Source organism: Mus caroli, chromosome 8 (assembly GCF_900094665.2).
Source record: "Mus caroli chromosome 8, CAROLI_EIJ_v1.1, whole genome shotgun sequence".
Classification (NCBI taxonomy): Eukaryota; Metazoa; Chordata; class Mammalia; order Rodentia; family Muridae; genus Mus; species Mus caroli.
Window position 1 is genome coordinate 103,777,232 of NC_034577.1, and position 19,827 is coordinate 103,797,058.

Below are 19,827 nucleotides of genomic sequence, written 5' to 3' on the forward strand. Positions count from 1 at the left end.
GGGTTTTAAGCATGGCTAAGGGTTTTATACTGGGGTTTTAAGCATGGCTAAGGGTTTTATACTTGGGTTTTAAGCATGGTTCAGGAGCTCTGTGCTTTGTCTTATGCTAAATAAACTTAAAACAGCTCGGGGGAACGATAAGGTTTATTTTCTTATTCTAGACATAGCACCCCGATTTTGTATACTTACTGTTTTTATGTGTGAAATTTTCCTAGAACTTGAGTCAGATTTATTGTTTCTGTGTCAACAAACACATCTCAATCAAGTATGATCATATAAGGAATCCCACTTTCCTGTGAATACTAGTAAGATGTTAAGTTAGGTAAAACTATTCATAGCATATCCAATCATTTACCTTAAAAAATACCCAAGGAAAAAGTTTAGATCTCTCATAATGAAGTAAATTTTGTTGCAGGACATAATTTAGAAAGAAGATTTTTCATACTATGCCTTGTTCATTGTAAAGATAATAGGAGAGTATGATGCTATTAATTTTTATACTTCCATCATCTATAGAGGGACAAGAGTCAGATTTGGGTTCTTAACTGAAATAAATAAAATAACAGGAACAGTCCCTTCAATCATGGGTTTTAAGATCCTACATATAACTCAATGATCTCTAAAAGATGAGAAACAAAGTGGCCTATGGTTTCCATAGCTTACTGCCTATGCACAGCTGCCAGCCCTGGTACAGGAGGAGAAACACAGATCCAATTTTATGCATTCTTTGAGTTGTGGAAATGGGTCTATTTCTTTACAAGGAGATATAGTTGAAAAGGCAATATAGTTGAAAAGAGAGAGAACAAGAGGTTAGAGAAGGTCGCAGGGAGAGAACCTTGAACACTTAATGAAGTATTCTTTCGATAACCACTAGAGTACTAACCAGTACAGGTATGTAAAGAAACAAAGGCTTCAAGCACTTACTAAAAGCTATTCTAGAGGTTTGCCACAGGGCTGGGAACACTGCCATTCTTATCAGTCAGATAGGAAAGACCTACAGGTATCTAGGCCACTCAGGAATGCCTCCCCTCAGGAGCAAGTAGTAATTAGCGTTGTGTTAAAGATAATTCTAAACCTATGCAACAAAATCATAAAAGCCAGGCTTGAATATATCATTCTGCTTCCAAGTAATAACTGAACCCCTCAAATGCAACTCAAGGTTTGTATGTATAAAAATGTACAGCCACCAACAATGCAAAATTCATACAATGTCCTCCATTCATCAAAAACCAATGCTTTAGATGTTTGGGGATGACAACTCACAGAGAGAAAAATGATACTGTAAAATAAAAAAAATAATACCATAATAACATACGAAATAAAGCGATACTGAATCACAAGCCAATGGATAAAATAAATGTCTATCAGTTCACATTGTCAAATGAATAAATAAATGCAGGGGAACACACAAATCTGCCATGAGGAAGCCTCCCACATGATTTATACCCATCCTCTATCCTCAAGTAGGAGGTACATAATTTTTCATTCTTTTAAGTCTTGAGTCCATATAGCGAGTTTTGCCAAAGAAGACAGAAGAAAGAAAGAGGAGGTACCATTTCACAGTGGAGGGATCTGAAAAACACTGCCTCCGTGAACAGGTCAGGATCAGCATCATTAATATTAAGTCACCATGTCAGTGAACATCCTTGACATGGTGTGATAGCTCGGCACCCACTTCTGTGGACTTCCTCCACAAAATGAAGAGTCCTCCCTCACTTGATGAAGGAAAAACAACAGACAGTTCCCATCAGAGAAATGTGCTGAGTAGCCAATCAATACACACTAACTGTCAAAACGATCCGACATTAGGAGTTTGAGGAATTGTCCTAGATGAGAGGACCTTAAGAAGACATGAGCATTAAATATGACATGGACTCAGAATGGATTTCTAAAGCAGAGAAAATGTCTCCAGTAAAAATGAAGAGCATCTGGATAGGCCTTAGTTGAAATCTACGGGTCCTCGTAGCTGTGGTAGCAAGTGTATCAAAATGATGGGCGATATCAACGATCATCAAGAGATGATGTACATACAAAAGGAGGGTTCACTCTCCTTGTAATTTTTCAGTAATTATAAAACCTTTAGGACTAAGAGTTTATTTAAAGCTGAAAAACATTCAAATGTCGTAAGAGACAGCATCCACCAAATAAATGTAGCATTTTAAAAGGCTTATTTTTTATTGTCTTAATTATGTGTATGGATAGGTATCAGGGTGAGGGTGAGTACCCATGAGTGCAGGTACTTTGGAGGTCAGAAGTGTTGGATCTCAGGGCTGGTGTTATAGGCGAGTGCAGGCTGCCTGATGTGGGAGCTGGGAACCAAGCCTGGGTCCTCTGAAATTGTAGGAGGTACTCTAAACCTCTGAGCCATCTTTCCAGTTCAGTGTCTTTTATTACTGCTCTATGTCTTAGAGGAGTATCTGGCATGACCAATAATTTTCATCTCAACCGTCAATTAAATCTCAGAGGGTTGTATCAGGTGAGCTATAAATAGAAAAGACACACTGCTAAAGCTTAATTATTTGTAATGTTTCAAAATTTACTATATGCATTAGCAACACAGCAATCCCTACTTTTAACAGTGATTACAAGGAAAAATAGTAACACTCGGGGCAACATAAAACTGCTAGTAAAAAAAAAAAAAGATGAATGTATGTTACAGAACAAGTCTCTTGATTAGAAATATGAAACAATAAAAGTAAACACTTCTATAAAATATTGATCCTGCCAAAGGTTGACTAAACACAACAACAGCAACCATGCCCATTTTTGAAAAGATTTATTGGAATTTTTAATTATGTATATGTTTATTTAACCATGGGATATGTACACGTGAGTGAAAGGTACCCATGAAAACCAGAGAGGGTGACAAATTCCCCGGATCTGGAGTTTACCTGCAGTTGTTCCAGACAGCTTTTGAGAAGCAACCCTAGTTCTCTGAAGATCGGTGCTCACTCTTAATGCGTGAGTTAGCTCTTCAGCCCCATGTTTAATTCTGTATGCTCAATGGTTATAGGCAGGGAAACAATGTTTGTAAGCACTATACATAGATATGAGAGGGGGCTTTTGGCCAAAAATTAATGTTTGTATCATATTTTTTGGTTAATAAAAAACAAACTATCAATTTTGAGAAATAACATTAGCGAGATGGTAAAATAGAAAGCCTCCGACTCGCTCCCTCCCTCAGACATATCAACTTAATCATGATACATTCCCAGTTTGTCTGATGAAAATTCTAAAAGCCAGGTAAGAGGCTCCCGCTGCCTGGGAAAGAGTGAAGCCCTCTGAATGGAAAAGAATCTCACTCATCAGAGCCCTTCTCTGAGTGCAGTGCAGTGCAGTGTGATCAGGAAGAAATTCTTACCTCCCAATCATTCTCTGGGGGAAGTTTCTGTCTTTTCTGAATCTAAACCCCGAGAAGAACCAGGTTAGAGGCAATGAGAAGGGAGCTGATCCACTTACCATAATATCAGAGTCTGTCTATTACACTGCAGCGTGTCTACAGGAGGACTGCCGATGTAGGAGCTGGCAAACTCCTCTAATGAGATGACACACACAAACCCCCAAAGGAAGAACTCTCATGAAAGGCTTGAGCTGTTCTCAGTCTGTAGCGCTGATGACTGACTAGCGAAACATTTCTGTATGAAACAAAATCATGCGACTGTAGACGTGGCTGACTTTTAAATACCCATGTCCCCAACAGAAGACAGGGAGACATAACAGGAAAACACACTCCCATCAAAACAACAGAACAAAACTCCAGAAACTAACATTAAAACAAAACAAAAAACCAACCAAACAAAAACCCCAATACCATGCAAAACACAGGAATTGTACACAAATGATTTAAAATAATCTTCACAAGGCTGTTCAGTGAATTCAGAGAGTCAGGAGAGAAAATCAAACAGGGAAAGCTGTGGAAGGTGACTGATGGTGGGAACGAGAGATGAGCTGCGGAGAAGAGACCCGGAATTAGAACCAGAGCTGTAGGGCGGGGGTGGATGGGCGCTGGATTCCACAACTGGCAGCAGGAGCTCAACATCAGAACTCCGAAACTGACAGAGGAGGACAGAATGAACACACTTGAAGGCAGGGCACCCCAAACACTCATGCTAGAAAGCTGCAAGAAAAAAACAAAGGGTGCAGAAAAGTCGAGGCAGAGAGAACAGATCACGGGGCTTCAGAATGAAAAGGGAGAAAGAGAATATCGGATAAAATAATGAGCCCCGAGTGTCCTAAATCTGAGGTGAGAAGTATACATGCAAAGTCAAGAACCTCAACTAGTGTTAGCCAGGAACAATAAGCCAAACCAGCGGCGTAATAAGACTGTTAACAGGTCATGGACAAGGACAGTGACTAGAATAAAGAGGAAGCCGCTAATCATAGACAAGGGAGCATACATTAGGAGATCGGAATACTTATCAGCAGTGTAGAAGTTCCTTAAACAAATAGAGAGGCTGGAGATGGCCAAGTTGATAAAGTGCCTGCTGTCCAGGCATGAAGACCTGAGTCTGGATCAATAGCACTTATGTCAAGAACCAGACACAGTGGGGCATGCCTGTAATCTTAGCATTGGGAAGGTGGGGACAGGGAAATATTGGAGTTTGATAGATAGTTCTGTCAAGTCAGTGAGCTCTAGGTTCCGTAAGGTACCTTACCTCAAAAAAAGAAAGGTGGAAAGCAATCGAGGAAGACACATGGCCTCAACATCAGGCCTCCACAAACACTAAAACACCTGCACATACACACAGGCACACACACACACACACACACACACACACACACTCCTACATACACAGAGACATAAAGACACACCTACACACACTCACAAACCTACACACACAAAGAGACATACAGACACGTACACCTGTGCGCGCACACACACACAAGCACACACAAAAACCAAAAGCAGAATTTACATGCCATCCATCAATTATACTTCTGGTTATATATTTCAAAGGATGTCAAAGAGATACTTGCAAGTATCTTTTCATTTCAGCATTTTTCACAATAGCCAAAACATAGAAGCATTGTAACGCACATTGCCCCATAAAGGAAGAAAGAAAATGTGGCTTATATGCACAATGGAATATCATGTGATTTTTTTTTTAAAAAGGACATTTGTCAGCTGGGCGTGGTGGCGCACGCCTTTAATCCCAGCACTCGGGAGGCAGAGGCAGGCGGATTTCTGAGTTCGAGGCCAGCCTGGTCTACAAAGTAAGTGCNAGGCCAGCCTGGTCTACAAAGTAAGTGCCAGGACAGCCAGGGCTACACAGAGAAACCCTGTCTCGAAAAACCAAAAAAAAAAAAAAAAAAAAAAGGACATTTGTCAATTGGTACAATCTGATGAACTTTGAGACATTATGCTAAGTGGATTAGTCTTGACACAGAAGGGCACATCCTGTGGTTCTGTATATTTGAACTATTTATGTAACTCAACATAGAACAGAAAGATGATTACTAAGGGCTAGTAAGTGGAGGGATTAGTATTTGATGAGTACAGAAGTTTGGCTCTGCAAGATGAACACACTCTTGAGAGACCTGTTGGATGACGATGTGAGTGTAGGTGATATTAAACACAACTGAACCATTGCGATGGTTGACATGTGGACTAACAGATGTCAAAGACCCATGAAATGCATCTCTGTGCGTCTATGGGGCTCCTTCCTGAAAGGACTAATGTGTGGGGCTATGACTGGGAGAAAAAGACTTGCCCTGAGTGTGGGGGGCAGTACCTAGAGGACTGGTGCTCTGAGTGATAGGGTGTTGGAGAAGGGGGTGCATGTCTACCAGCAGGACTCGGTCCACTCTGACTGAATGGTGCTTCTTTTGTTCACTGGCCATCAGATTCCAACTGCTGTAGCCTTTCTATGTGGACTTAATACAAGCAGCTCTCCAGGCCTCCAGAGCTGGGCCCAAGGTGTCCAGCTTTATGGACTGGGCAGCTACCACATTCTCTGTCTTTCCATAGGACACCTTTGTGGACCTTCCCAGCCCCTCAAGGAAAGCACACCAATGATTTCATATATATATATATGTGTGTGTGTGTGTGTGTTTTCCTTTTGCTTTTGCCAATGAGGAAACCAAAAACTAATGCCATCAAGATATTTCATCAAAATGGTAGTGGGAGATACAGAGACATTTAGGTTTCTCTATTTTCCATGTATAAGTTCTCTCCTTCAGTGGTCAGTAAACAGAAAAGGGCTTTACAGGGACTTGAAATGGCAGTGCTTTCCAATCTGCACAAGCTTTCAAGAAATTGGTTTGTTGGTGTGAAAGTTCTCTCTTGAATAGCACCTTAGATATTTCACACTGAGAACTGAACCTAGGGCCTCCTGCATGCTAGGCACTGAGGTACATACCCAGATTTTATTTTTAGTGTATATTTTTTTTTCTGAAAGAACATTTCATACTTATTTATTTACTCTCTGTCTCTCTCTGTCTCTGTCTCTGTCTCTCTCTGTCTCTGTCTTTGTCTCCGTGTCTCTGTGTCTCTGTGTCTCTGTCTCTGTGTCTCTGTCTCTGTCTCTGTCTCTCTCTCTCTCTCTCTCTCTCTCTCTCTCTCTCTCTGTGTGTGTGTGTTTGGTGTATGAATATGTATGCAAAAGCCACAGCACATGTTTATAGGTCAGATGAAAATTGGACAACTTGTGAAGTTAATTCCCTCCTTCTACCATTTGGGATCTGAGGACTGAATTTGAGTCATCAGGCTTGGAAGTGGCAAATGCTCTTACTCACTAGCCATCTTGCTATCCATTTTTTAAAGATTTATTTATTTTTGTTTTTTGTGTATGCACATTTTGCTTGCATGGATGCATATGCACCAGTTGCGTGCAGAATCCACAGATATCATCCTAAGAGGGCATCAGCTTTCCTGGAACTGGGGTTAGGCATAGTTGTGAGATTCCAAGTGTGTGCTGGAAACTGAACTCAGGCCTTTTTCAAGAGCAGGAAGCACTCTTAACCACTGAGCCATTGCTCCAGCCTCTCCACCTTTTATTTTTGAGATAAGGTCTTACTGAGTCAGCCAGACTGGTTGTAAACTTGTTTTATTGCCTGGGGGAGACCTTGAATTTGAAGTCCTCCTACTTTAGCCTCTGGAATGATTGGGGTCTGGTCCTGTGCTGTCAGGCTCAGGTTGACTTAAGTTTTCAATTATAATGTGTGTGTGTGTGTGTATTCCTATTTTCATCCAATACTAATCTTTAAATTTCCTCATTTGTTTTCTGCAAACCATGACAAGCTTATTAGGTCAATAATATTTCCTTCTGGAAAGCCAAGGCAACAATTTTATAGGCCTATAGACCAGAATGTCAAGTCCATCTCCCTCCCTCCCTCCCTCCCTTCTTCCCTCCTTGTTGAGACAGTCTTAAATAGCCTAGAATCACTTCAGAGTTGCTATGTGGCTGAGGGTGATCTTGACTTTCTCATCCTTCTATCTCCATCTCCCAACTGCTGGGATTACAGGCATGTACCACCATACATGGTTTATATAGTGCGGGTGGTCAAACCTAGGACTCCGTGCCTTCTACGTAAGTACTTTATCAACTGTGCTACATTCCCCAATGTTTCCTTTTTTACTCACGTTTTTTCCATGTTTCTTTATTTAGTACCCTGGACAGCTCAGTCTCACTGAGGGCTAGAAGGTCCAATCTCTCCCTTCTTTAGGCACAGCACATTTCCTTCGAAATATTGATTTGAGAATTTAATTAGATAATAGGTGGCAGATAGCTTGTGTGCAATAAAATCACTGCCCCCCAATAATTACTTATATAGATTGTTAATGCATAGCTGTTTTTCCTTGAGATTTTATGACCAGAAAGCAAAAGCCAGGCATTTAGGTGTAGGAGCACAGCAAACATCTAGACCTTACCTTTCTTTTCACTGATGCTGGTTTGAAGGACTGGGTTTTGTTTTGTTTTGTTTTGTTTTGTTTTGTTTTGTTTTGTTTTGTTTTGTTTTGTTTTGTTTTGTTTTGTTTTGTTTTTTTGCAGGAGTTAGTCTGGGTACTGTGAACCCTGACATGGGGGGCAGCAAGGCTGAGGATGAGATTGGTAGAATCAGAGCCAAAAGAAACCCCGTCTAGCTTCCTCTTTCCTTCCTAACTCAACGATCCTGCACATTATTCTCTTCTCTGTTCTTGGTTTTCCACCTGCAAAATAGGAAAAACAAAACTATCCATTTGGCTTTGTTTGAAGTCAAGAGCTAAATAATTATGCTTTGTTTATGGATGGTTCTCTCACCCCACCCCCTTTTCATAGCCCAGCAAGGCTGCTTCTGGTTCCAAACACCAACATGTTGCTTGAGAGCTCCTGGATTTCTGTCTTGATGATGCCCAGGAAATCAGCAGGAAGACGTCTTGACATTTATTTTAAAGAGATGATTTACCCTCTCTGACACCATGGATGTGCCGCTCTGTATGGGGTCTTAACTTTACCATTTGAGTGCTTTAATATTCTACACAAGCAATAGTGCCCAGGGAGTGGCCACTGGAAGAATATTCTCGGTAGTTGTTGATTTTCTGAGGGTGTGTGTGTGTTGCGCCCATATGTATGTCTGTGAGTATGTATAAGTGTGTGCATATGTGTGTGAGTGTATGCATGTGTGTGCACATGTATATGTGTATGCATGTGTGCCTGTGAGTGTGTATAAGTGAGTATGTATTCCTGACAGTGTGTGAATGTGTGCACGTGAATACGTGTGTGCGCACTCATGTGTGTGTTTGCACGCACACATATGGGAGGAGGTTCCCTTTTTCAGTATTCAGTATTCCATAATTTTCCATTTTGGGTCCTCTGGGAATTACTATTAAGAAACATGATTATGGAATGCTGCCTACTTCCAGAAGGATGCTTTCATAAAACTCAGTCTACTCAGAGAACTCTTCACGGGTGGATTTGTATTCCTGAAACACCAACTAAAATAAGAAATGTTAATTTCTCGCAGACTATTATCAGATGATTTTTAAATATCTGCCAAGCAGGAATGTCTGTTCCCATGTGAGGAATTTCCGTAATAAAATCCTGGCACTGGAGCACAAGGCAATAGTTTTATAGAAACAGAGAAAAACAGCACGCGTTTTCCCGGAGGACAGTTTTAGCTACAATTCACCAACGCTTGCTTCGTTATTTCTGTCTTATTTTATGCTTTTGTTTTGAAACATAATGCAGTTTTACCTGGATACACTCCCGGGCAATCAGGAAATAGCTCAGTATGTTGGTTGGCACTGCCAAATACAAGACCTGCGGAAAATCAGAAGGCTTCCTTGCCTGGCCGCTTTCCTCACCCCAAAGGCTGGCAGGGCACAAAATGGGTTAAGACTTATTGGAGAATAGAGCGGAGGGGAGGGAGCCCCGAGGAGGCCAGGAGCAGCGGGCAGCGCCTCCAGGTCCAGCTTCCATCACCTGCAGCCTCTGCGGAGCTCAGAAAGCTGCTGGCTGCTGCTGTGCTTTTTGGAGGAGGAAGGATGCTGGGGCAAATTTCTAAGACCGGTGCGAGGAGTGGGCGTGGCCTCGGCAGCAGTGTGTAAGCCTGTTAGGACAGATGCTGGTTGCTTTTCTGTGAGGAACCAGTACTGAGGGCAGGGGAGAAGGAGGGTGGGGAAGAAAGAGAGAGAGAGAGAAAGAGAGAGAGGGAGAGAGAGGAGGAAGGAGGGACAAGGGAGGAGGGACGAGGGAGGAGGGACGAGGGAGGAGGGAGAGGAGGAGGAGAGAGAGCGCGCGTGAGAGGAGGGAGGGGGAGGAAAGAGATCCAGAGAGCTAGAGATACTGAAGACCCAGTCAGTGCTGGGTGAAGGACTGAGGAGAACCTGTCTCCGGCGCTCTGAGAGCCACTCGAGATATTTTGGGGAGCTCAAAAATTATGAATATGGGATCTGTCGCTGGAGCTGTTCTCAAGATGTTACTTCTGTTGTCTACTCAAAATTGGAACAGAGTGGAAGCTGGGAATTCATGTAAGTACACAGCAAATGATTTAAAACTTGCAGGGGGGCTCCGCGCAAAACTTTGATTCTGTTGTTTTCATGATTAATCTTTTCAACTGGAATCGCTGCGGGGCTAGGAAAAGCACTACATGGGAATTGTGCAAATATGATCGGGTTTCTCTTGGTCTGGTCAAAATATGCAATATGTTATTTGGATTTTTGTTTTTACTAGCAGAATTTCACTCTCTTTGAATATTCATTGAGAATACTCAACTTCTAGTAAAACATTAAATTAGCATCTTAATCGGGGGACCATCCGGGGAACGTCTTCCATTGCGCCTGTCTTGAGGTCATTAAATTTCATTGGGATTATTTGTCTACCAGGAAAACAACCCGCAGACTTGATATTCTGCTGCATTAGCTGAGATTTCTGAAGTTTGCGATTTAGCAGCGTCTGGCTGCATCTCTAAAATGGTGCAGGCTAATAGCTGAGACATACTGCAGACTTCGCGGGCAGGGGCAGGCAGAACTGGTGGAGGCACAGCTCAGCACTGGAGAGCTGTGTCCTCAAGCAGAAGAGCACTCCTGGATGGGTACCCATCCCTACATCTCCCTTAAAGGGAAATGTGCAGGTGACTTCCCCCTCCCCCACCACCCGCTTAAGTAGTGTTCTCTAGTGGTTGAATTTTCAACTTCATGTATTTGTGATTGATTGATTGTCTTAGTGCTGAGTTCATTGATTTGAGGAACATTTGTTATGGTCTCGTTGCTTAATTTAAATACCATCCAAAATACACTGGCCCAACTCTTTCATCAGCTTGCCATTGGAAATAGGAAAAGTTTTAAAAGTTTATATTTGGCTTAGATTCTTTAGATAGAAGAATTTCCTCTTTTTTTTTTAATGTATGATTAAAAACAGCTAAGCAAACACACAACTTTCTATTTCTTTCTCTGCTTTACAAGAAAGGGTTGTAAGTCCTGCTCAGGAATGGATGGGACCTGCCTTACTGACAGCTTTAGGTTTGAGAGACAAGAAATTGGTAACTCTCTTTGCCGTAGACCCTCTTTTGCCTTAACTGTAGAGTCCTCACGAGGGAAAGACACAGGGAACTCACTGTCACGAGCTCGTGTCCATCCACTGATGATTTTTCAGGAGCTCATTTAATGTCAGGATTTACCTGCCACTCTGCAAAGGCAAAGGAGAGAACGTCACTCCCAGGCTGGACTGTGTTTCCCATTCAATTTCAAATTGAATGCATGGGAATCCCGTTAAATCAGTAAAATATGCATAGTTTCACCTAGCCAAAATCTTAGAGGGTCCTGTGGGTGACGGCCTTGACAAGTGCTGTAGCAAATAAACAAACAAGGATGATACACAACAGACCTGAACCCACCCACCCGCTCAGTTGAAGTTCTGTGGCAAAGGTGTAGTTCCTTCTGCAGCTGCAGGGGTTCAGCAGAGAGGGAGCACTAGAGGTCACTGTTGCGATGCAAAGCACACAAGCTCTTCCGTTGAGTTGGGCAGAGCTTCATGCTGGCCTAACCCAGTTTGTCTTCCCTATGCCTTGCCTGCACATCTTTTTGCAGTTTATTAATATGAATAATTGGGCTGTGAGCTGTTGATGTTTGTTTGCTTGCTTGCAATGTGGTGCAGAGTGTCACCGGAAGATCCATATTAAAAGGCTTCCCTTCCTCGTTCATCTCAGCCAGGGAAAAAGGGAGCAGCTGAGATTTGAGGAGAAGCCAGTGCTCATGTCTGCTTAGCTCTGCCTGGGCCTCCCACGGGTGCCGTTTCAACCTTGGATCTGTATCCATCGGGGTTCGATTTCTCTATGAAGTCATTGGATAAATGTGGAGAGCCTAGAACTGAAGCGAACAAGAACACCTAAATATTAAAGTTGGAATTCTGAGTTAGCAAGCCTATTTAAGAGTTAACTTTTCTTCAAGCGTCCACATTTATAATTCAGTGGCTTCCGAAAATTAAGGTGACTTTTAGCTAATTTCTTATTGGTATTTTGACAATGTGACATGCAAATGTAGAACAAGAGATTTCATTTCCTAATTTTTACATTATTCCTCACTCTTTACATTTTGGAGGAGTCAGGTCAGGGTTCACTTGTTGCTGGGTTGGGATAGAAAAATGTGTGCTAGCATGCTATCAGTTTTGGAAGACGGAGCAAAGTACTATGAGGTTAGGAACGGGGATGCGTGTTAACCAAAGGACAGGCAACTGGAATCAGCACAAGCATCTCAAAGTTGCCTTATAAGACTTCCCCAAACTCTCCTGAACCAGATTGTTTATTAATAAGAAGTGAATCAATCTCAAATCCCACAGGTAAAGTCGGGGGAACTGAATATAAGCAAAAGAAAATGAAAGAACCCCAGGTGAATGTAAACACCTTTCTGCTTTATTTACAAGTGACTCACAAGGAGAAAAATCTGTCATCCACTGAGTTGGCCTTTGGGTAACAATAAGAACATTTGCCTAGGGGACTCTGTAAACCTGGGATTAGGTGAACTCTAATTTGAATATTAATTGATCTACTTAATCATCTGAGAAATTTGCATTAGAAAGATTCCATGCAAATACAGCCACTCTCTCTCCTCCACACTCTTATATATGCATGGGGGTGCATGCACACACACACATACACACTTATGTGTAAGTACACATTACTAATTCATGTGCCAGTAACACTCTATGACTCTAGTTAGTACCTATATATTTAAAAAGAAATATATTGAGTGGGCTATATTCTTTGTTTCTGGTGTTCTATATGACGTTTCAAAGTTGTAAGTCAGCCCTAAGATTTTAGTCGATGTCCAGGTCAAGATAAGTTTGTTATTAATTGAGTCCTCCTTTTGTGCAAACACAGTGGCAGGCATCCTCGCTCATGGGCTTGCTGTTTGAGAGGCTGTACTCCTGGATCTCTCTGGTTTCTTCACTCCCTTCTAAGACAGAGGTACTAGAACAAGGGAAATGATGATTTATTTATTCCACACTTTGTCTTATGAAGCTACAAATTCTAAATGCCAAGATAGTTTTGGGAGGCTGACTGGCCGTATAAGAAGGGTGGGGTATAACTAGTAAGCCTGGGGAGGGTTTTGTTTTGGTTTCATTCTTATGGATCACATGACAGAAGACACACTGAACCTCTCTTTGAGAATAATTGATGCCCACCAAGTAGCTCACTAATGACTGAGTTAGAAGTCAGCTTCTGACTGTGTTCTTTCTTTCCTTTAGTTGAAATCAGGGCTATGTCTGCTATCTACTTCAAAGGAAGTACCAAGAATATGATATAATCAGTAATAGAGAAAAATAGGTGCCCTTGTAGAAAGCCATTCTTACCAATTCTTAGGTACAACCCAGATACAACTGGACAGATCCTCAAGTTCCTAAGATTCAGTGTCATGGTTCTTTCTGAAAGCTTCCTTTTGTAATCTTCCCTCCTGCAGATATTCTGCAGTCAAATAATGAAATAACTACAATGTAATAACAAAATACTGATGGATATGATCCACGACACCATGTGTCAATGGCTGGCCCTTGGAAGTGCAGGTCAGTGGGCTGTCTGACTCACTGCTAGGATCATCTACTGTTATCCACTTGACGCCTTCTCTCCACTCATTGCGTCTGCTCTGGATAATTTCTGATCCTTTTGCACATGGTTAACATAGCTTATGTGCCAACATGGAGGCCAAACATGACTTCTACATGATTCCTAGTCCTTAATTAAAGTAATAAATATCATTATAATCTCCTGAAATTAGTCTGGGAATTCATGTCACATTAAAACAATAAAAGACCATCAGTAGACTTTTTTCTTCAATAAAAATAGATCAGTGGAATTGCATGTGGTCATTGGAAAGGGGTTGTAATATTTACTCAGGTGTTGGCAGAATATGGCCCATGGGACACATCTGCCCTTACACCTGTCTCTATGTGGACTATGAACTAACAGTTGGGTTTGCATCTTTACCTGAAAAAGAAAAAAAAAAAACAAAAACAAAACCAAATTTAAGTGATTTTTTTTTTGTGGCAGAAAATGACAGTGTGAAATTTGAATTTTAGTCACCTGTCTCACTTATGCAACGGCATGAGCAAGATTTGTATTTACATATTATTATATTTTGAATTTGATTGGTAAGATTTTGTTAGAATTGTCTTTATTCTTGTTTTATAAGTATCTATGTAATATTCTGTATTGTCTATCTGCTCCTTTGTAAAAAAAAAAACAACAACAACAACTCCATTGATCTCTGATGTGTGATGTATGGTGCAATGATGAACTATAGGTGTGCATAGATTATATTAATTGATAAAAATGTTCTTATGTCATTAATTACACACATAGTGAAGGAGCTGCTCACCTGACTGGCAAATATATCAGGAGATCATATTTTCCCTGTTTGTTTCTCCTAGATGACTATTTTTTGAGAAATCTCATTTCTACAACTATGCAATGCCTCCATTTTATTAGTAAATGTCTACAGCACTTTTGGTTGCTAAGGGGGCATTTTTAGTCTCAAGTAATTCGATTAGAATGCAGTGCTTAATAAATATGTGAGCAAGAAACTCTGTCTCAAAAAAACAAAACAAAAACAAACAAATAAAAAATAAATATGTGAGCAATATCATCCCAGATATTTAGGATGAAAACCCTGCTCTTAACCTCATGTGGTCACGAGCACAAACTATTCCCCTCTTTTATGAGTCAGACCTTCCTTGGATTTGGAATCAAATTGATCATAGGGAAAACGGTCATGTTTGAAGAACGTTCTTGCTTTGAAAGTAACTCGGGAGCTTCCTCAAAAAGCTCAAATTGGCAAACTTTCTAGAACAAATTGAAAAAATAGATTTTCATTTAAGCACAACCCACTGAGAATTCACAATAATTAAGCAAGTGCTTTCTACCTACTCATGCCAGCGTAATTAATTTGTATGTAAATATCTTGTCCATTTGCAATTGTATTTACTTTTGATTCCCAGAAACTAATCATTAGGTTAATTTTATTTATAGTACACTATTTACAACAGTCTAAAGGGTAAGTTAAAATGTGATATGTACTATAAAAATATTTTTGTAGCACAATTTTAAAAAACTGCTATTTGTTAAAATTTTATGTTTTATAATTTATTCAGTTATTTTTTTTCTCTTGAGACAGAGTCTCATGTACAGTTCAGACTGCCTTTGACCTTGTTATATCTGACCTTCAACTCCTGATTCTATAGACTCTGCTCCCAAGTTCTGGAATTACAGGCATGTGCTACTGTGCCTGTCTCATAACTTGCTTTCTTTTGTTTGTTCGCATTTTTGAGACAGGGAGTCACTATATAATCTTGGATGGCCTCCATCTCAGTATGTAGACCAGGGTGGCCTGAAACCCACAGAGATCTACTTGCCTCTCTGTCTCTAGAGCGCTAGATTTAAGATGTGCGCCACCACACCTGCTTCAGCTTTAACCACCACACCTGCTTCAGCTTTAGCCACCATACCTGCTTTAGCTTTAACCACCACACCTGCTTCAGCTTTAAATGAAGATTCAGGGTTCTCATCCCAGGGCCAGTTTTTAAGTTAAGCAACTTGTGAAGATGTCACCGAGGATGGGTTTTGTAAGAAGGGGACAACTGACTCACAGTCGTCTATTGGACCTAGACGCTTAGGGGCAGTGACCTTGACGGTCCAAAGCTTTGAATGTGGCTTTGCATTAGAGTATCAGTTGGGTTCCACAAATACTCATTTTCCTGTGTAGAGTGAAAATCTCTTTTATCTCAGATCAATCAATGCTGGACCTTTAATGTTGTCAACTAATGAATCATCTGACCTTTAAATGGCCAGTTAGCCTCAGATTAGCCAAGAAATCCTTCACTCTGTGTGTTGTTTGTTTTGAGAGAGGATCTCGGATAACCCATGCTGACTTTGAACTCTGGATCCACCTGCCTCCAAGAGCTGAGATTACAGCTGTGCACCACTATGTCAGTAATCAGTGTTTTTTAAAAACAAACAAACAAACAAACAAAAAATTCCAACCAGCCAACCAACCAACCAACTAACCAAAAAACAAAACAAAACAAAACACCTCATCCAATCTTTTCCTTTCCTCTGTACTGACTGAAAGTTTGCAAACTGTAAACAGTAGGAAGATAAGACAGCATCGCTACACAAATCCCAAGAATGCATATTCATATTGGTAGCTTATTGTTTCTGATGAAATAATAAAGAATTGCATACTTTGATCTGATTCCCAACCCCCCGTTGCTTATAGCTTATTATTTTCCATTTTTATTGATTCAAACATTTTGGCACCACTGACTTGTTTGATATGTATCTAGAATTATTGCTGTTTCCTTGTTAATGAGAATGACGGAGAAGGCTTGATCCTTGCAGGATATGTGTTTCTGATAAAAGTTGTTTTGTGAGTTCACCACATTCTTGAGATAGAATGTGTTTGGCTCTTGCTGTTGCTAGAGTGAGCCTTGCCTGACTGCAGAGGCAACTGCAGGAGCCGCTCTTCCAGGCAGAAACCTCTAGAAATACTCTTTAACAAACACATCTTCTAAAACATGCCTTGAGTTGTAGCATCAGTTGCTGCCATTGGTTGTATTTTGCTAATCTTAAGGAGAAAAAAAAATCTCAGTGGGATGTGAGGGCCCACTTGTAATTCCAGCATAGGAAAAATGAGGTGGGAGGGTCATGAGTTTCTAGTACCGATCTGATTACCTAGTGAAACCCCATTGAAAATACCTAAGGGCTGGGGATACATTTTCCTGGTATAACAGTTGCCTAGCATTCTTACGATCCTAGGCTTCTACCCCTAGAACTTCCCACCTCCACTACAGAAGTCTAAGAACAGAAGAAAACACCTCACTACAGAGCAATAAGTAGGGCACTTTGGGAGACCTTACAGGGATTGCCTGAAGACTTTCTTCAAGGAGAACATACTTACCATGGAACAGAACACCTTAAATTCAAATAATTTACTCTTGAAACTAACACGGCCACACGTAGCCTTTGGGATCTTAAAGGAAAGTTTAAAATGTCTTCAGAAGTAATAGTTTACTTGTCATTCTAGGTTACAATAGATGGCGTTTCTAATTTAAAAAATTCTGTTGTGTGTGTGTGTGTATGTGTGTGTACGAGTATGTTTGTGAGTTAACATGCACCATGTATGCACAGGAGCCCTCAGAGGCTAGAAGAGTGTGTTAGATTCTCTGAACCTTAGAGGCAACTGTGGGCTGCCATGTAGGTACTGAGAACTGAACCCACCCAAATCCTCTGCAAGAGCAGCGTGTTCTATTAACCTCTGAGCCACGTCTTCATCTCCAGCTCTTACAGAGCATTTCTAAATGAGAGTAATGTCAGGTGGCTTGGGTATCATTGGATTACTTTAATTTGGGAGAGGTGGGAGGCAACCTGGATGTCAGATTTCAGCATTCAGCCTCCTCAGTGACCTCTAAGGCTCGGTGTTGGATTCAATTGAGTGTCTTTGTATGTTCGTAGTTCTGTGACTTTTATAGTGGCCCTTTTTGTTTTTACTGTATAGTTTGGGGTTCCCAAACATGCCAGCAAGTTGGTCCAAGGGTCTGAAGTTGGTAAGGGCCAAAATCTGCCAGCACAATGTGACAAAGGTGCTTTTGTTTCTCAATCAGCTTTCAAAAGGTAGACATTTTTGTCATTTTTTTTTTTTTTTACAAAGGTATTCACTTACATGGTACCTGAATCTACAGGCCATGGGATGATAGAGTGTCATGTGGTACTTGGAAAGAGAGTTTGTGTTGGACATTTTGCCCCTTTCCAATCGATTTTTTTTTCCTGTCATGGTTCATGGGAAAACAGTACTTTGACAATGAAATTGGGGACATCTCATAACGGGACGTAAAAATGAGCCTGTTTATGTTACAGTTAATGAGTCATTCCAGTGTAATAATTGGAAAAGTGAGTGAAGCCTGCAAACATTTGACATTTTAAGTAGTTCAAAATTAGTAACTATAAAAATTTTTAATGTGCAATTATTTAATAGAGCGGTGATGGGATTTATCGAGAAGGTTTTAAATCACAAAAGAAAAATGGCATAATATGTATGTATCATTTCTATAGCTCTAATTACTTTTTTGTTTGTAAATTAAACTCCTCTCATTAGTGGTTGTCTGGAGTAAGACACTATGTGCTTCTAAGGCCACAGAACACATATTTGATTCCGTGACCTTTTACCCATCCTCTGGCAATGATGGTGCTTTAAAATGGGATTATTGGGTCGATACTAGTCTAGAAGTAATGCAAATATATAAATTCACTTGTTTTCCTAAAGCACATTTATTGTATAATTGCTAGACAAACTGTTGCTTTATTACTTGGCTTAGCAGTTGTAACCTACGGAGATTGCTTTTGAAGGTCCTCTGAATAACTCTACTGATAACTCTTAAGAACCAGCCATGATCCAGGGGTTGGTAGGTTCCTGGATGAGCTTGAGCAGACATTTGAGTCTTTTGGCTCATGGCAGGGGTCCTCAGATCTTCCTGTTGGTATAAACCAATACTTACCAGACCAATAGAGGGAGTCTTAGAAAAGTTGAGAAAAATTAAATTTCTAGGCTAATAGCTTTTCTTTAAAAGATTGCATATTGATCACACACACAGGCATATACACAGGTATATGTGTGTATAAAATACACACATACATAATATGGCCCTTAAGACTTGTCACTTAAAATCTATTTATCATCAGGAGACAAGAAAAAAAGGAAGGAATTAATTTGGAAATAGCCTTTAAGGGACTTGAGTTGCTGAGATAAAGTTATAGTGTGTGTGTGTGTGTGTGTGTGTGTGTGTGTTGGAAAGCATTTTGGCTGGTGTTCTGCTAATTAAGGTTGAAGTCTACCATTGTCCAAATAGCCTTGGGGCTTCACATAAAATATCAAACTCCCTTTACCAGTAGGGCTTCTCCTTCTCTGACCTTGTCTAGGAAGTTCAAAAACCTTCACACATCTCTCTACCTGTGGAATGTCAGCCTTAGTTAGATTATAGACTCAACTTCCTTTCTCCTCATAAGACCCATTCAGCTAGCACCTGAGATTTCTGGAATGCCTTCACAAGCTAAGGAGGCTTCTCATACATCAAGCCTTCAGTCAATGTCATTTGCCCACCCTGGATATTCCTACCTTTTAATCCAAAACTATATAACCCCTGATTCACCCCAAGTAAAGTTGATCTGTCTCCCCAAAGCTGGTCCCTGCATATCATCATTATCTTATATACTCAGGGCTTCTGAATCTCATCTTCATTCCACCCCTACACCATCTCCAATCTCTGCTCCTTTTGCCCTCATGAACTGATATCAGCCAATGATCCCTGAGGGCAGAGAGGGTCCCAGGGTAGAGTCAAAGATGGAGATTTCAAACATTACGCATAGGGGGTAGGTTTTCAATTAAGTAGTGTCAGAACATAGAAAGTTGTATTTCACTTGCTGTCTGTATCACAGTCATTTCTAGAATGGTTTAAAACAGTGTGTGGAGGTAGATATTTTACCCTGATATGAACACTGCCCAACACGTATGTGTATTAAAACATAATATGTTGCCCCATGAATACGTACAGTTTCCTTGTTGTAAAGAAACCCGTCATGACTGTTCCAGTTAGCTATAGATGGCAACTCAGCACAGTCTAGAATGACCTCAAAAGAATTTTAATTTAGTAATTGTCATCACCACATTGGTCTGTGGCTGTGTCTGTGAGGGATTGTCTTGATTATTGTTTGGTGTAGGAGAGCCCAGCCCACTATGGGTGGCACCATTCCAAACGTAAGGTCCTGTGCTGATTAAGAAAGCACAAGCTTGATTGAGAAAGCAAAGATGTTCCTCCATGGTTTCTGCCTGTCCTCCCTCCTTTGAGTTCCTCTGACTTCCCTAGG

The 19,827-nt window shown here is 40.7% G+C and overlaps 1 protein-coding gene across 2 annotated transcripts in view; it reads left to right on the forward strand.

The window, feature by feature from the left end:
* The first annotated feature begins 9,766 nt into the window (after positions 1 to 9,766).
* The window catches only part of Cntnap4 (contactin associated protein like 4), a 290,563-nt gene continuing 280,502 nt past the window's right edge, over positions 9,767 to 19,827 (forward strand). Inside the window, exon 1 of one of the 2 annotated variants that reach the window (XM_021169778.1) lies at positions 9,767 to 9,949. In XM_021169778.1, the coding sequence (XP_021025437.1) occupies positions 9,859 to 9,949 (91 nt within the window). In that variant the 5' untranslated portion in view covers positions 9,767 to 9,858. The remainder of the gene's footprint in view (positions 9,950 to 19,827) is intronic. The other variant, XM_029480968.1, reaches the window with a different exon arrangement.